Below are 13105 nucleotides of genomic sequence, written 5' to 3'. Positions count from 1 at the left end.
ATAATGTTCTGTTTGAAATAAGTTATATTCAGATGTAATTTGTGTTAAGTACGTCAAATATACGCGTAATTTTACACTTCTAGATTTATCGATTGGCGAATAGAAATAATACAATATCGTACATATAAAAATAATTATTTTTAGTAAAAAACTGAAAGTGCTATAAAGTTTTCTTTCAACGAAAGTTACATTGTTAATCACAGATTACTTTAAATTAATCCGCTTCGATTGAATGTTAATTATACATAATACTAGCTGCGCTCCGCGGTTTCACCCGCGTAAGTCCGTATCCCGTAGGAATATCGGGATAAAAAGTTGCCTATATGTTATTCCAGTTGTCCAGCTATCTACGTACCAAATTTCATTGCAATCGGTTCCGTAGTTTTTGCGTGAAAGAGTAACAAATGCTGCATGCAGTATGCATACATGCAGCATATTTCGAATGGATCAAGCCATAAATAAACGATCATATAAGTGTACATGTGACGTTGAACGTAGTTAAACAGTTATGACTGAATATTATAAGCCTGACAAAATGATTCATCAGTCGCAAAAAACCTTGCCTGGCTGCCAAAAGCTATTTCCGTTCAATAAAAACTCATCTCTTTACCAGGGTCAGTGCTACATGAAGAACTAGACTTTATTCACAATACTTTTGCGCCTGTGGCATTAAAAATGAAGAGATTATCAACTCATTTGCAACACAGTTATTTCCTTCGTTTTTCATTTGAAAAACACATTTTCGAAACGAAAGATTTTAATTGTAATAGTCTTTATATGGTATTGTGCTGTTTAATATAACTTAAGTTTAATAGCTTCATGCCCTTTCTTTGCTCACGTCGTACCCAGATAGAAAGAAGTCTTTTATTATTCTTAAATACATAACAATACAAACTAAAGAAACATTTTCCTATGGCCTAGGTTCAAATAAACTTTCTAGAGTAGGTTGTAATTTTTCTGAATAGGATGTAGAATTGTATCTACTTATTAATATTTTTGCTTTAATTAAAAATCCTTCTCTTTTTTTATTTAGGAACTAGCGATCCGCCCCGGCTTCGTTCATGCTCAACAGAAGAATAATTTTTGAAATAGGTCTAGACCGTTTTGTCCGTAGACTGTAGTTTCTAGAGCTAATGATAGTTCCTGAGATAAAAAAGAGTACAGAGCGTTCATACAAACAAAGTCTTCAGGTGTATACAGTTTTTTTTTCATTATCAATAATTGAGCACAGAACAGTAAAACTATTGATCCGAGTAATTGTTATAGATATTTCAGTCTAAAACTATAAAATATAACTTCTACAATAAAAAAAATGTGGCTGATATATTGTTTGCGCGCGTCTGCAACATTTACGTTTTATTTAGAATTGTTTACCTGAAGGCTGAAGAGTGTAGTGATGCACCTGTGGGAAATAGATATATAAAATAGCATATTTTTAAGAAGTGTTGTGTAACTCTTTTGTATTAATCGATAAAGAAATAATATAATTTCATCCAGTTCGTAAAAAAATTTGCCAATTAAGTATCATTATTTTGTTCATTTAAATGGATTTTTTACGAATTATTTGTAAAATTAATGTAGCGAAATAAATAGTTGTTTATCTACCTAGATTTATAAAGGTACGAATTTTGGAAGAGAGACGTAAAAACGAAAACGATAAATTTGTAAGTGGACAGTACCACATTTCTCCTACTTTTGTATGCCTCTGCTCTATATTCTGATATTTTCAGATATAAATTTTCATATACGAGTAATAAATGGTGTGTATAATATTCCATAACAATCTCAATCTGTAGAAATTTATTCAATCGCAATCTCAAAAATCTTGGCTATAGAAAATAGTGATGAAAGTATCTCAAACATCGATAAGTCGATATAATCGTCTCGTCCCAACCCTATTCCCGCTCTGGGCCGAGCACAGAGTACAATTCGCGACTGACCGGGCGCCCGGCAGCGCTACGAACGAACGAAATAGCAACCGTGTACACGACCCCGAATTCAAACCCTGTGTTTAGTGTTACTAGGACTTTTTTTAATTGGGTAAGTGATGTGTGTTTTTTTTTTTAATATTTCCTGCCATTTATGAAAGTAGTGTTCTATATAAAAAAAATAGGAAGTAATAACTTTTATTTGAATATAGAATTGGCGGAATTATTATAATAACGATTCGAATACTTGTAATAAATTACGACTATTTATTTCATCACAGTGACTTATTCAAAAAATTATAATGATTATCAGATAATAAAATTTAATTAAGTTCAATCACTCTGTTACCTAAATAATCAAAGACAAACACTTTCATTGTAGTACGTAGTCTTAATACCCAATATTTTTTTACGGTTTTGTATAAGACCTTATTTTGCATAACGGTAAAAAATCGTTTATTTTAATTGTATTTCTTTTAGCCCTCATAACAGTGGCATACAGAGGTATGCTTATAGCGGATTACGCGCGAAAGCTTTATCGCGGTTTGTGAGTAACCGACGTCACTGACTCAAAGCTCAGATTTAGATTCACGGCGGATGCAATTCAGTAAACATGCGGGATTTCAATAATTTTATATAATTTTTACGATTGTGAACAAATTTATGATTTAAGTTATATATTTTGTAAGTCATAATCGACGTCGTAAATGATATCTGAATATCTACTAAGAAATAACAGAAGTAGAATTGAATTTATTGTTTTAATTTAATAATTACAAAGTATCTCTTAATTATTACCAAAGAAATAAAGAATATATAGAGCAATCAGGTATTATTGTCTCAAGGTCATCCATTTTTTAGCAACCTAAATCCATAAAAGAAATCCTTCTGATAATATTGTTTACTTAAACTAAGGGCATACATTACTTATTTAGTCAAATTGTTCAGCGTCATTTACATAAAAATTTGTTAAAAATCCCATACCTTCGTAAGTAACCTAGTGTTTCTGGATGTAGGTAATTATTAGACAAGGCCACAGCTAGTTCCGTTTTACTCCAAAAACATACCTTGCCTTACGAGTCATGAACGTTCTAGAAACATTTGCAATATTATCCTTATTTTTTGTTCGTTTTTATTATAGATAAGCTTTCACTCGTAAATACTTCGATTAAATGATAAACTTTGGTCTGAGGGACGGAAATATTTACTAAACGAATGATTTGCATCGAGTTATGCGCAATAGGGTCGCCGTGTTGGCTCAGGTACTGATTAGTCACTCATTTTGGAAGACCTGGAACAAAATAAGATTTATTACGCTCGCTGTATATATAGTTATGGAATTGGCTTGTGAATTTGGCTGTATGCTTTTTGGATACGCGTTCAACGGTGGATGTGTTTATGCAAAAATTTTTGGTTTTTGCGGTTTTCATAACATTAGCATATCGTTGATGCGAACCCATAAAACTTATATAGTGCTCAATGTGGGTAAAGAAGTTTTAACATCAATAAATATGATTATAATAAAAGGTTCCTCTGAAGTTTAAATTACTAGTATAGAAACTGCCGTAGATTAGAAATTAGGTATGACACCTAGCTTGTGAGATGGTAGGAATGTGATCAGTGAGATTCTTTCTCCACACTTTTGTGTGTATACAAATATACTATTATTTGATGATTGTTGTTTTTATGAAGGTTAAAAATAGTTGAATATTAAGTGAAAAAAAGTCAGTGTTGACGTAAATTAATGTATAAAATCTTCCCAAAGACAAAAGCTTTAGTCAAAGAACAATCATGAAAATTTTCAAATACATGAAAACAATTGATGTAAATAGACAAGGTTCAAAGAATTGTATTGTTTGTCTATCCATCTGACAATATACAAGTTATTGTTAATTCCCATTCATTAAAACAATACAAACATATGTGATATTGCACTTGGTGACTGTTTTGTTATGTGAAGATTTTTAGAGTAGTAAATTAATAGACATATTGGAGATTTATGATATGTAAAGTTTAAATTTACTCTTTGGTCTAATATATTGTAAACCCTTGCTATACATACATATAAGAACTTTTATGTCTTCAACAGGATAATATAAAGATAAGGGTTCTTGCATTATAATACCTTAAAGTTTTTGAACAAACCCTATGAAATACCCAATAAATAGGTAAAGCTTCGCCTTTAGAGACAAGATTCAATTTGTACAAGATTCAAGAATCAAGAGATATGACTAATTTAGGTATCGGCTAAATTTGCAGCAATTAAATTTAAGTGGCACACCTGGTGCATATGGAGACCCAAATTCTCGTCCTTGCTCTAAAATAACGTATTGGTAAATAACGAAACATGTCCGTGTATTTGGGACATGATGAATGAACTAAATATGCACGTAATGAGTATCGTAAGAATTGAGAGTTTCAATTACAATGTTGATAAGAGCTATATGATAATATATAGAGGTTAAACAAAAAATAAATTTTGCATCTTATGGTTATGTAATACTAGCTGCGCTCCGCGGTTTCACCCGCGTAATCCGTATCCCGTAGGAATATCGGGATAAAAAGTAGCCTTTGTGTTATTCCAGTTGAACAGCTGTCTACGTAGCGCAAATCTTATACCTTTAAACGAGTAATTCTTGTATATATATAATTGGAATCTCGGAATCGGCTCCAACGATTTTCATGAAATTTAGTATATAGGGGGTTTCGGGGACGATAAATCGATCTAGCTAAGAATTTTTTTTAGAAAATGTCATATTCGTGTTTTTTTTTTCCTGACATCTATTGGTGAATAATAATACTATTTTTCTTCGTAGATAGCTGGACAACTGAAATAACACATAGGCACTTTTTATACCGATATTCCTACGGGATACGGACTTACGCGGTTTCAACCGCGGGTCACAGCTAGCTAGTATCATTAAAAAAGACATAAGGTAACTATTTATAAGAAATTGTACTTAAGAAGTGGAACCACGTTGTTCTTGATATAAATAAATAAAAAAAATATTATTATCGTTAATTAAAACATACATTTCCTACCTAGCTAATAATTCATAGCACCCAATGTGGGTAGGTGTCAGTTCATGCTCACACATAGTTACCTTATGCGTCATTATTTACACACATTGAGAATAATGTTTGATGCATTGTAGATTATTGTTTAGACTACTACCCACATCTTAATTACGCTAGAAATAGCCAAAGTCATTGTTTTAAAATGTAACATCTTTATGTGTTTTAATTAAAAGATTTATAGCTAGTTTATCTTGTCAAATTATGTAGGCGACGAGACCAGTGAATTTGAATTTAAATCCTAATCACCTCATCTGCTTATAGTCTTGCGACTGATTGCAGGTCTTGAAAAAAAAAAAAAGAAAAAGTTTATCTTGTCTGTGGGATATCAGTGGCTCAGCAATTTTTCAAACTGTTTTAACAATTATTATGTTTCTATTTCGGACATAGACACAAATATTACATTGTCAAATTTTTATCCGTTCATTTGAAATTAGGGATAGAATATAATAATTTTAATGGAGATACTGCACTTCACAGTGTCCTGTGATCGACTTTTTATTTTTATATTTTGTCTATTAAGAATTAAAACTAAATTTACATTGAAGCTAATTTAAAATAAAATTAATTTATACTTATTACTATCTAGCTACCCGAGGTTTCGCTCTCGCATTTAAAGAAAAAGTGTATGGTCCGAGGTTTTTTCCGCTTAGCTTAAAAAACTTTTACGAGCCTCAAATCACATTGTAACAAATTCAATCTGAAGCGCCACAGTAGTAGTTTTAGCCCAAAGAAGAGACAGATTGACAGAGTTGATTTGGCATATAAAATAATCTGAATTTAGCGCAAGTTTATGTCGATGTTTCATAAATTTAAACGAGTTAAACGTTAAAAGGAATGTTTAATAGATGTCTGTAAATGAACGAATTTATGGGTTCTTCAATATGTATATTAATAACACTTAAATTTTATTATCTATACCAGTTTATTTATCTCAGGACAACCGGTGCTAGACAATTACAATCATACTTACATTTGAAAACGAATGAAAGCTTGACTGTTCTATAATTTTAGTATTAACCAAGAGTATATTTGAATAAATTCTTATTACCGTTAATATTAATTTGGCTATTTTTTATTTTACATTAATTGATTACACTTATTTATGGAAACGTAGACATATTTTTTAATTTTTTTCTACAAAAAAGGTCACTGACATCCCGGGGATAAAAGTACTACTCTATAGAGTTAGAGTAAGAGTTACTAAAATAGGACCAAATGACACCATTTTCCAATCAATCACAAAATAATCATGTCAATTGGTTGAAAATCTACGGAGCTATATAAAAGATATATTGAAGAACCTCCTTCACTCTAGAGAACGGCCGGCCGTTTAAAAAAAACATTTCTGTATAAAAATTAAAACATCCTATCCTTAAGGTTAGATGAAGGACTTCTTATGTAAATCTACTAAATATTGCTATAAATAACCATCAATCGATTAACAAATGCAGCGTTACTTCTGACTTCGTAAATAAACGAGTCCTCTATTTGAAAGAAAAGGAAATTTATCGTTCGCTTTTTGTTATAGGAAGGCGTAGTTGGTATAATTTTAGCTTGGCGGACGGCCATCGTCTATAATTATAGAGTGCCAAAATTCTGCCACCGCATACCATCAGTGGTATCAATGTGTAACTATTACTCTTAGGCCATGACAAATATGGAAATACTCGAACAAATTTTAATTAAAACAAGTCTTTCACAAGAAATAAGTTTCAAAAATTTTCTTGAACTTGAATGTGATTGATGTGAAATTGAATGAACAAAAATAATAGGCTACGAATGTGCGAATCAAAATGCATTTTAACTAAAAATGCATTTTTATTAATGGAACATTTTAGTGAATGATTTAATAGAGGTGTAATTTTAAGGATCTTAAGATTTTTCCGCTCTTAGCTCGAGAGAGCAATTACTATTGATAATAAATATCTCTGATATTATTGAATTAACAACCATATAGCACAAATATCTGAATAAAAATGAAATTTAACATCACCTTAATTATACATCATATTTTTTTATCCAATTTTCTGTTTATTATTCAATTTGAATGACAGTTTTTTTTAACAAGATTTATATGAGATATCAGACTTGTCCATATGTAGAAAAATTAAAAAAAAAATGAAACCATCCTGTTAACGTTTTCTCGAAGTAGAAATAGGAAAACTAAATTCCAAGAACATGCTAGCCTTGAGCAGGTGGTACGATTCCCGAACCGTGTGTTTATTGTACTAATGTCGATGGTGATCTCACTTACAGTTGGTGTTCGCGGATCGCAGAACGCTTGACGAGATCACTTCAAAATGGCTGAAAACGGGTAAATGTTTGCTTTTCTTTATATTTTGTAAATTAATTTTGCTTAAGGTCATTTTTGTACAGGTTAAAAACAGATGATAACTACTGCCATACATCTCTTGCCTTAATTGGTTTATTTTGCAATTAAATTATAGAATTTTAATTGCAATATGCTTCTTCATACACAGTAAAGTTATACGTAGCTCTGTTTTAGATTATTACACAAGTTTGATAGGAATGTGTTCTAACAATACTGGCCCTATATTGGAATAGGTCAACAATGCCCTCCTGACGGTGTCCAGCAGATGTATGGTGTAAAAATAACATGATATTTGGCTGTTTTCCAGATACGGGCCCACGCCTGTCGTTGGTCACATCGGCAGAATCCCAAACTACGGTAAAACACAAGTAAATGTAAGTATTTGCATGAATTCAATATATTTTTAAAGAAGTATGTCAAGTGCACAAATTCATAGAATGTTAGACATATTATGTATACATTTTGATTTCAAAGGAATTTAAATTGAAAGTTGTAATTTAAAGTTTCAATTTTAGAGTTCAATTTTAAAAGAAATAACATATTTTTCACTATTAACAATATTTTTTTTAATTCCAGCAATTTGGTAACGCAGAACCTCCTGCATGTATTCAAAACGCTATGATGACAAAGGATAAGAAACCCTTCACTTATACACCAGGTGGCTTGGATTTATCACAAATAAAGACGCCAAGTATGGCCAGAAGATTAGCCCGTCAGCGATCTTTGGAAGATCATGATCAATCAAATCCACAAGGAAATGGAAATTACAATCCACAAGGAGGGCCAGCGCCACCTCCGCCGCCTCCTATGAAAATACCAGCTCCTCCCCCACCACCCCCTCTTGTTATTGAAGCTCCAAACAGCAAATCCCCAAAACCAATTGCAACGGGTGAAAGACCAGAAATAGTTATACCAGAAAATCCTATTGGAATGCTCAGAAAGACAAACAGCCCCTACCATTGGGAGGCAGAAAAAGCTGAGCTACAGCGTATAGGCCCTGTTCCTAAATTTGTTGAAAAGGTGCCAAGCCCTTTGACTGTTAAACTGCCACAACATAATGTTCCCCAGCATTATGGATCACCGCAATCTAATTATCAGAGGCAGAACACTTATGGAAATCAACATTCATCGCCTGATAGCCCGCTACACAGACCTGAAGCTCAATATGGTAACCAGAAAACGATGTCTCCAAACATGAATGGCTCTCCTCCAATGAGAGAAATCCTACAGCGTCAAGACTCGCAATTTAACAAGAGTCCACAGCCATTTGCAAATCAATCACCATTCAATAATACTGCTCCTTACTCTCCAGCACCAAACAATCATTGGCGGCAACCAGAAAGAAGGGATTCACCTGTTATAACTAGCCCACACTCGCCTCAAGCAAATCGTGGACCGTTTTCACCAAATGTTCAACAAAATTCACCTATATACAATCAGGTTCCACAAAGTAACGTTTTCCATACATTACCTAGAGTTGGACAAAGAAATCAAGATAACGTTACAAATAATGTGCAAAACTATGGAAATCCTGTTAATAACAATGTCAGAGAAGTGCCGCAACAGAATTTCAATTCAAACACGGAACTGGAAAACACTGCACCGTGGCGTACTAATACATTGAATAGATATCCACGTGAAAATCAACAATCATTGAATAATGAACAAAATATTAATCACAATCAATCATACACACCGCAATGGAGAGGAAATGATGCTATTAATAAACCATCTGAGAATAATTCAAATCCTTCTTGGAAACGAGACAATATAAACGTTCAAAAAAGCAACCCACAGCCACAATACAATCCACCGTGGGTTCATGAAGATCCAAACAGTAATAAAGTCCAGACAGACAATAATTCAGTACCGTGGAGATCTCAAGAAACTGAAAGATCAGCGCCCAATTCTTTTCCAGAAACAAGGTATCAGTCCTCAATATCTATTCCAATTTCACCAAGAAAACAAGCGCCTCAACCCCAATATAACAACAGTCCATCTCAAAAGGAAGTCGTTTATGTTAATCAAGAGCCCGTCTTTTACTGTCCAGATAGTCCAAAATCGATACCACCTTGGGTAAAAACGCAAAAGGAAAAGACAAAAACACCTCCGCCAATATGGTGTCAGAGACCTCTAGATGGATCAAAGGCAGGCCAAAGAGAATTGGCTACACCACCAAGGGACACCAGCCAGGAACCTGAGTGGGTTCGAAAGAGTAATGAAATGCAAAGAGGTGCACGTGACGTTATCAGTCCGCCTAAATATCAACAATCTGTGCAACCCAACTGGTCAACGCGACCATCAGAGAATCGGAAAAGTCTGCCACGAGACAACAACCAGCAATATCAACAGCAACCAACGAGTAGGATAATTCCAATTCAGATGGAAGTATCGAGCACGGAGACTCGGAATCAGAAGCAGCAAGGGAATCAACAACCACAGTTACGAATTATAATCGATATGAAACAGAATCCCGATCAGAGCCAACCACAATCACAGGCGCCGTATTCACAACCAACGCAGCGTATTATGAGAGTGCTTTCACCGCAATTGGTGAGGATGGACGAAGGAACTGCAGACCGAGAACTCCCAACACTGAATAGAGCTTTCCAGAATCAAGACAGTCAACCAAAAACTCGAATAATACCCATTCAAGTGGAAGATGGTAATGGTGGCGCAAACAAAAGGTATGTATTGTTTAATTAAAAATATAATTACCTATAATGTATTTTTTACAGCGTATAAGTTTAATAAAGTAGCATATTTATAAGTATTACTCCTTTTTTATAATTATTGATTCACCCAGGTCCACACTGTTCTGTGATGGCTATTTATAATTGAATTTTATTACAATTTTATTCGTATGAATCCAAATGCTAGAACATCAAGTTATGGTATATTCGTCTCCAGCTAACGGTGACATATGAGCTTATTGTAATTTACACGATATATTATCATTTTCAGCTTCGGTGGCCGGTATTAGAGGCGTCGTTTGCACTGTCCAAAGTAAACAATTTTATTGCACACTGCTTCTTATTGCAATGAGTCAGAACGCTTGTATATTTAGCATCATTCCGCTTTGAGATCGTGCTCTAGTTTCGTTTGACCACTAATCGAATCATTTCCGCTTGAAAATTTAATTGGCCACTAATTTGAGTGTGATTTACTCGATAACTATTAATTGAAATTAAACTTTTGATATAAACTGTTTTCGCTTTGATGGATATATTTTTTTTTATTAATTATGTTGTTTTTCATTAAGATTATGGATACCTAATAAGACAATTAAAATTTACGAAAGTGCCGAGCCCTTTTTTGTTGACGGTCACTTGAATTTGAAATTTGTGTACATACAGTACTTTACTAATCAAGCGCTATTGAAGTGGCTATGATAAAATATTAAATCCGCCATTTTATGACAAAGCAAACATACCTAAAACACTACCGACTAATAAATTCTAATAAATCTTTAAAAAATTGGTCCATTCGGGAGCAATTATCCACAGACAAACAACATGCACATCAAACAAACAACCCTGTTTCTTTTCAGAAGATAACTCACTTTTTTTCAATTTGTGAATCTGAAAATAGTGTTAGTCAGCATGACAAAAAAAGGTTTTTAACGATTCTTCTTTTTCCGCTTATACTCACAATAATTGAAACGATTTTGATTGGATACGTTGCGCACATATCGTTTCAAACTACTCTTTAAGATTTATGAAGCGACTAGCTGCGCCCCGTGGTTTCACCGGCGTAAGTCCGTATCCCGTAGAAATATCGGGATAAAAGGCAACAAAAATTGCCTATATATGTTATTCCAGTTGTCCAGCTATCTACGTACCAAATTTTATTGCAATCAGTTGAGTAGTTTTTGCGTGAAAGAGCAACAAACACACACACATCCTTACAAACTTTACCAAGTATAATATTGGTAGGACTTGAAATTATATCTACTCCTGTATCCAGTACTTTTAGTATAGGCACTCGTAATACTTGTTACTTTTAAACGTTACACATCTTAAAATCCACCCATCGTTAAAAAACTACAATACGTATTACGTATTAATTAATTTTTAAATGATTGACAATTAATAAGAGTATACATAACGTATCACGTAATAACTAAAAATCTTCTGTAAATAGCTTCTATTAAACTAGCAAAATTATTCTGCAACATGTTTTGAAAATACGATTTTTCTAGAAGTTTCATATGTAATAACGTGATATAATGTTTTTCAGAGTGTACTACCACAAGATTGCTTGTGATGCTCCACAGCGGCAGTCGAAATCATTCAAAGTATTGCAAGTCGTCACTGGAACGGGTCCTGATCAAATACAGATTATAGAAGACAGGAAAGGGTACACAGACTTATGATAATTGTCCTAGAAAAATCTCGAAATTTCCAGAAGAATCGCCATGATGAAGTCAATTAGTAACAATACTCCAAATATAAAAAAAAACGAAACTAATCATAAAATATATGTAAATACGTCATATTAAATTGAGGTTGTCGTGTTATTATATTTTTTTAGTAATAATTTTATTGAATATATCTATATTTATAGAATCGGAAAAGCGCGGGAAATAAGCGAGCTAATTAATTAATTTTAATATCTTTTATTTAACGTATTACATTATTGGCCGAGGTTTAATTAGATAGTGTAAACTGTAATTTATTTTATGCCCGATTTTCTATAGTAGATATGAAATAGTATCCTTAATGCTTGTTTGTATTGTACTAATACTCGTAAGATTATATCATCATTTATATATACGGCTAACATACCAAAGAATGTTATTTAACTACATATTTGATTAAGTTATATAGTCTAGTTAAATTCATTGATATATTTACGTATAGATAGGTATAAAATAATCTTAGATAGATGAAGTTAAATTTAAATACATTTGTTTATGAAATTCTAATATGTAATATATACTAACGAGTTAACTTTTCCAACGTATAATGTTATAATTTTTGTATTGTTTATAATATACAATATACATATTTATTTATTATTTATACTATTATATATATTAATCATTTCTATTTTATTACTAACGCCCATACTGAATATATATTTGTTTGGACTGAATATATAGATACTAATTGATTAATACTTTCAAAAATTTACATAATGAACCGAATTTTGTTCCCGTTTGTGTTTGTGATTAACGAAATTAAAAAGTTTAAAGCATTTCATATTTGACATTATTTATAACTTTTTTAAAGTTCTGTTACAAAACATAGTTAAAATATCATATTAGAAAAATGTTCGAAAACATGTGAATTTTTTTTTGTTTAAAACTAATCAATTTTGGAGTATCCGATATACATAAAGGCGCCATTAAATATTACTTATAGTTAAAAATAATGTCAAAGTGAATGAATGAAACAGACAAGGGGTGTGGCATTCTAGTCAGTGTGATCTTTTTCTAAGTATTTATGAATCTATTTTAAAATTATTTTTTAAATTCTTAATCATAATTCTAGTTATTAATTTAGGATCTATATTATACAATTAAATCGAATTATTAATAAAGATTATTTAATTATTTAGTGGTGTTTTATTTGTATTATATATGAATTAAGTATAGTTCAATAGCTTTGAAATGCTTTATAAATGAGAAACTTTTAAAGAATAGAAAAAAAATCACGAGGCGGGATTTGAACCCGCGTCATTTTGCCCCTTAGGCACATGAAACCGAAAGAGGAGAAGAGATTCGATTGCTGAGGCGGAATTATGGGTGGCCAAGAGGCTTGGC

General features: G+C 32.4%; 1 protein-coding gene across 2 annotated transcripts; it reads left to right on the top strand.

Moving 5' to 3' along the window:
* Positions 1-1883: 1883 nt before the first annotated feature.
* Positions 1884-11799, top strand: LOC119828924 (homeobox protein 2-like). Of its 2 annotated transcripts, XM_038351241.1 has the most exons (6): positions 1884-2040; positions 7263-7320; positions 7646-7712; positions 7915-10025; positions 10303-10344; positions 11578-11668. In XM_038351241.1, the coding sequence occupies exons 2-5, from the start codon at positions 7307-7309 to the stop codon at positions 10319-10321; spliced, it is 2211 nt and encodes a 736-aa protein (XP_038207169.1). In that variant the 5' UTR covers positions 1884-2040; positions 7263-7306; the 3' UTR covers positions 10322-10344; positions 11578-11668. The 2 variants fall into 2 exon arrangements, with proteins under 2 accessions (XP_038207169.1, XP_038207168.1); XM_038351240.1 differs by lacking the exon at positions 10303-10344 and having other exon boundaries at positions 11578-11799.
* Positions 11800-13105: the final 1306 nt, after the last annotated feature.

The sequence above is a fragment of the Zerene cesonia genome, chromosome 9 (assembly GCF_012273895.1).
Source record: "Zerene cesonia ecotype Mississippi chromosome 9, Zerene_cesonia_1.1, whole genome shotgun sequence".
In the NCBI taxonomy this organism is placed as follows: Eukaryota; Metazoa; Arthropoda; class Insecta; order Lepidoptera; family Pieridae; genus Zerene; species Zerene cesonia.
Note: the sequence above shows the minus strand (reverse complement) of the source record. Positions and strands in the feature narration are given on the sequence as shown.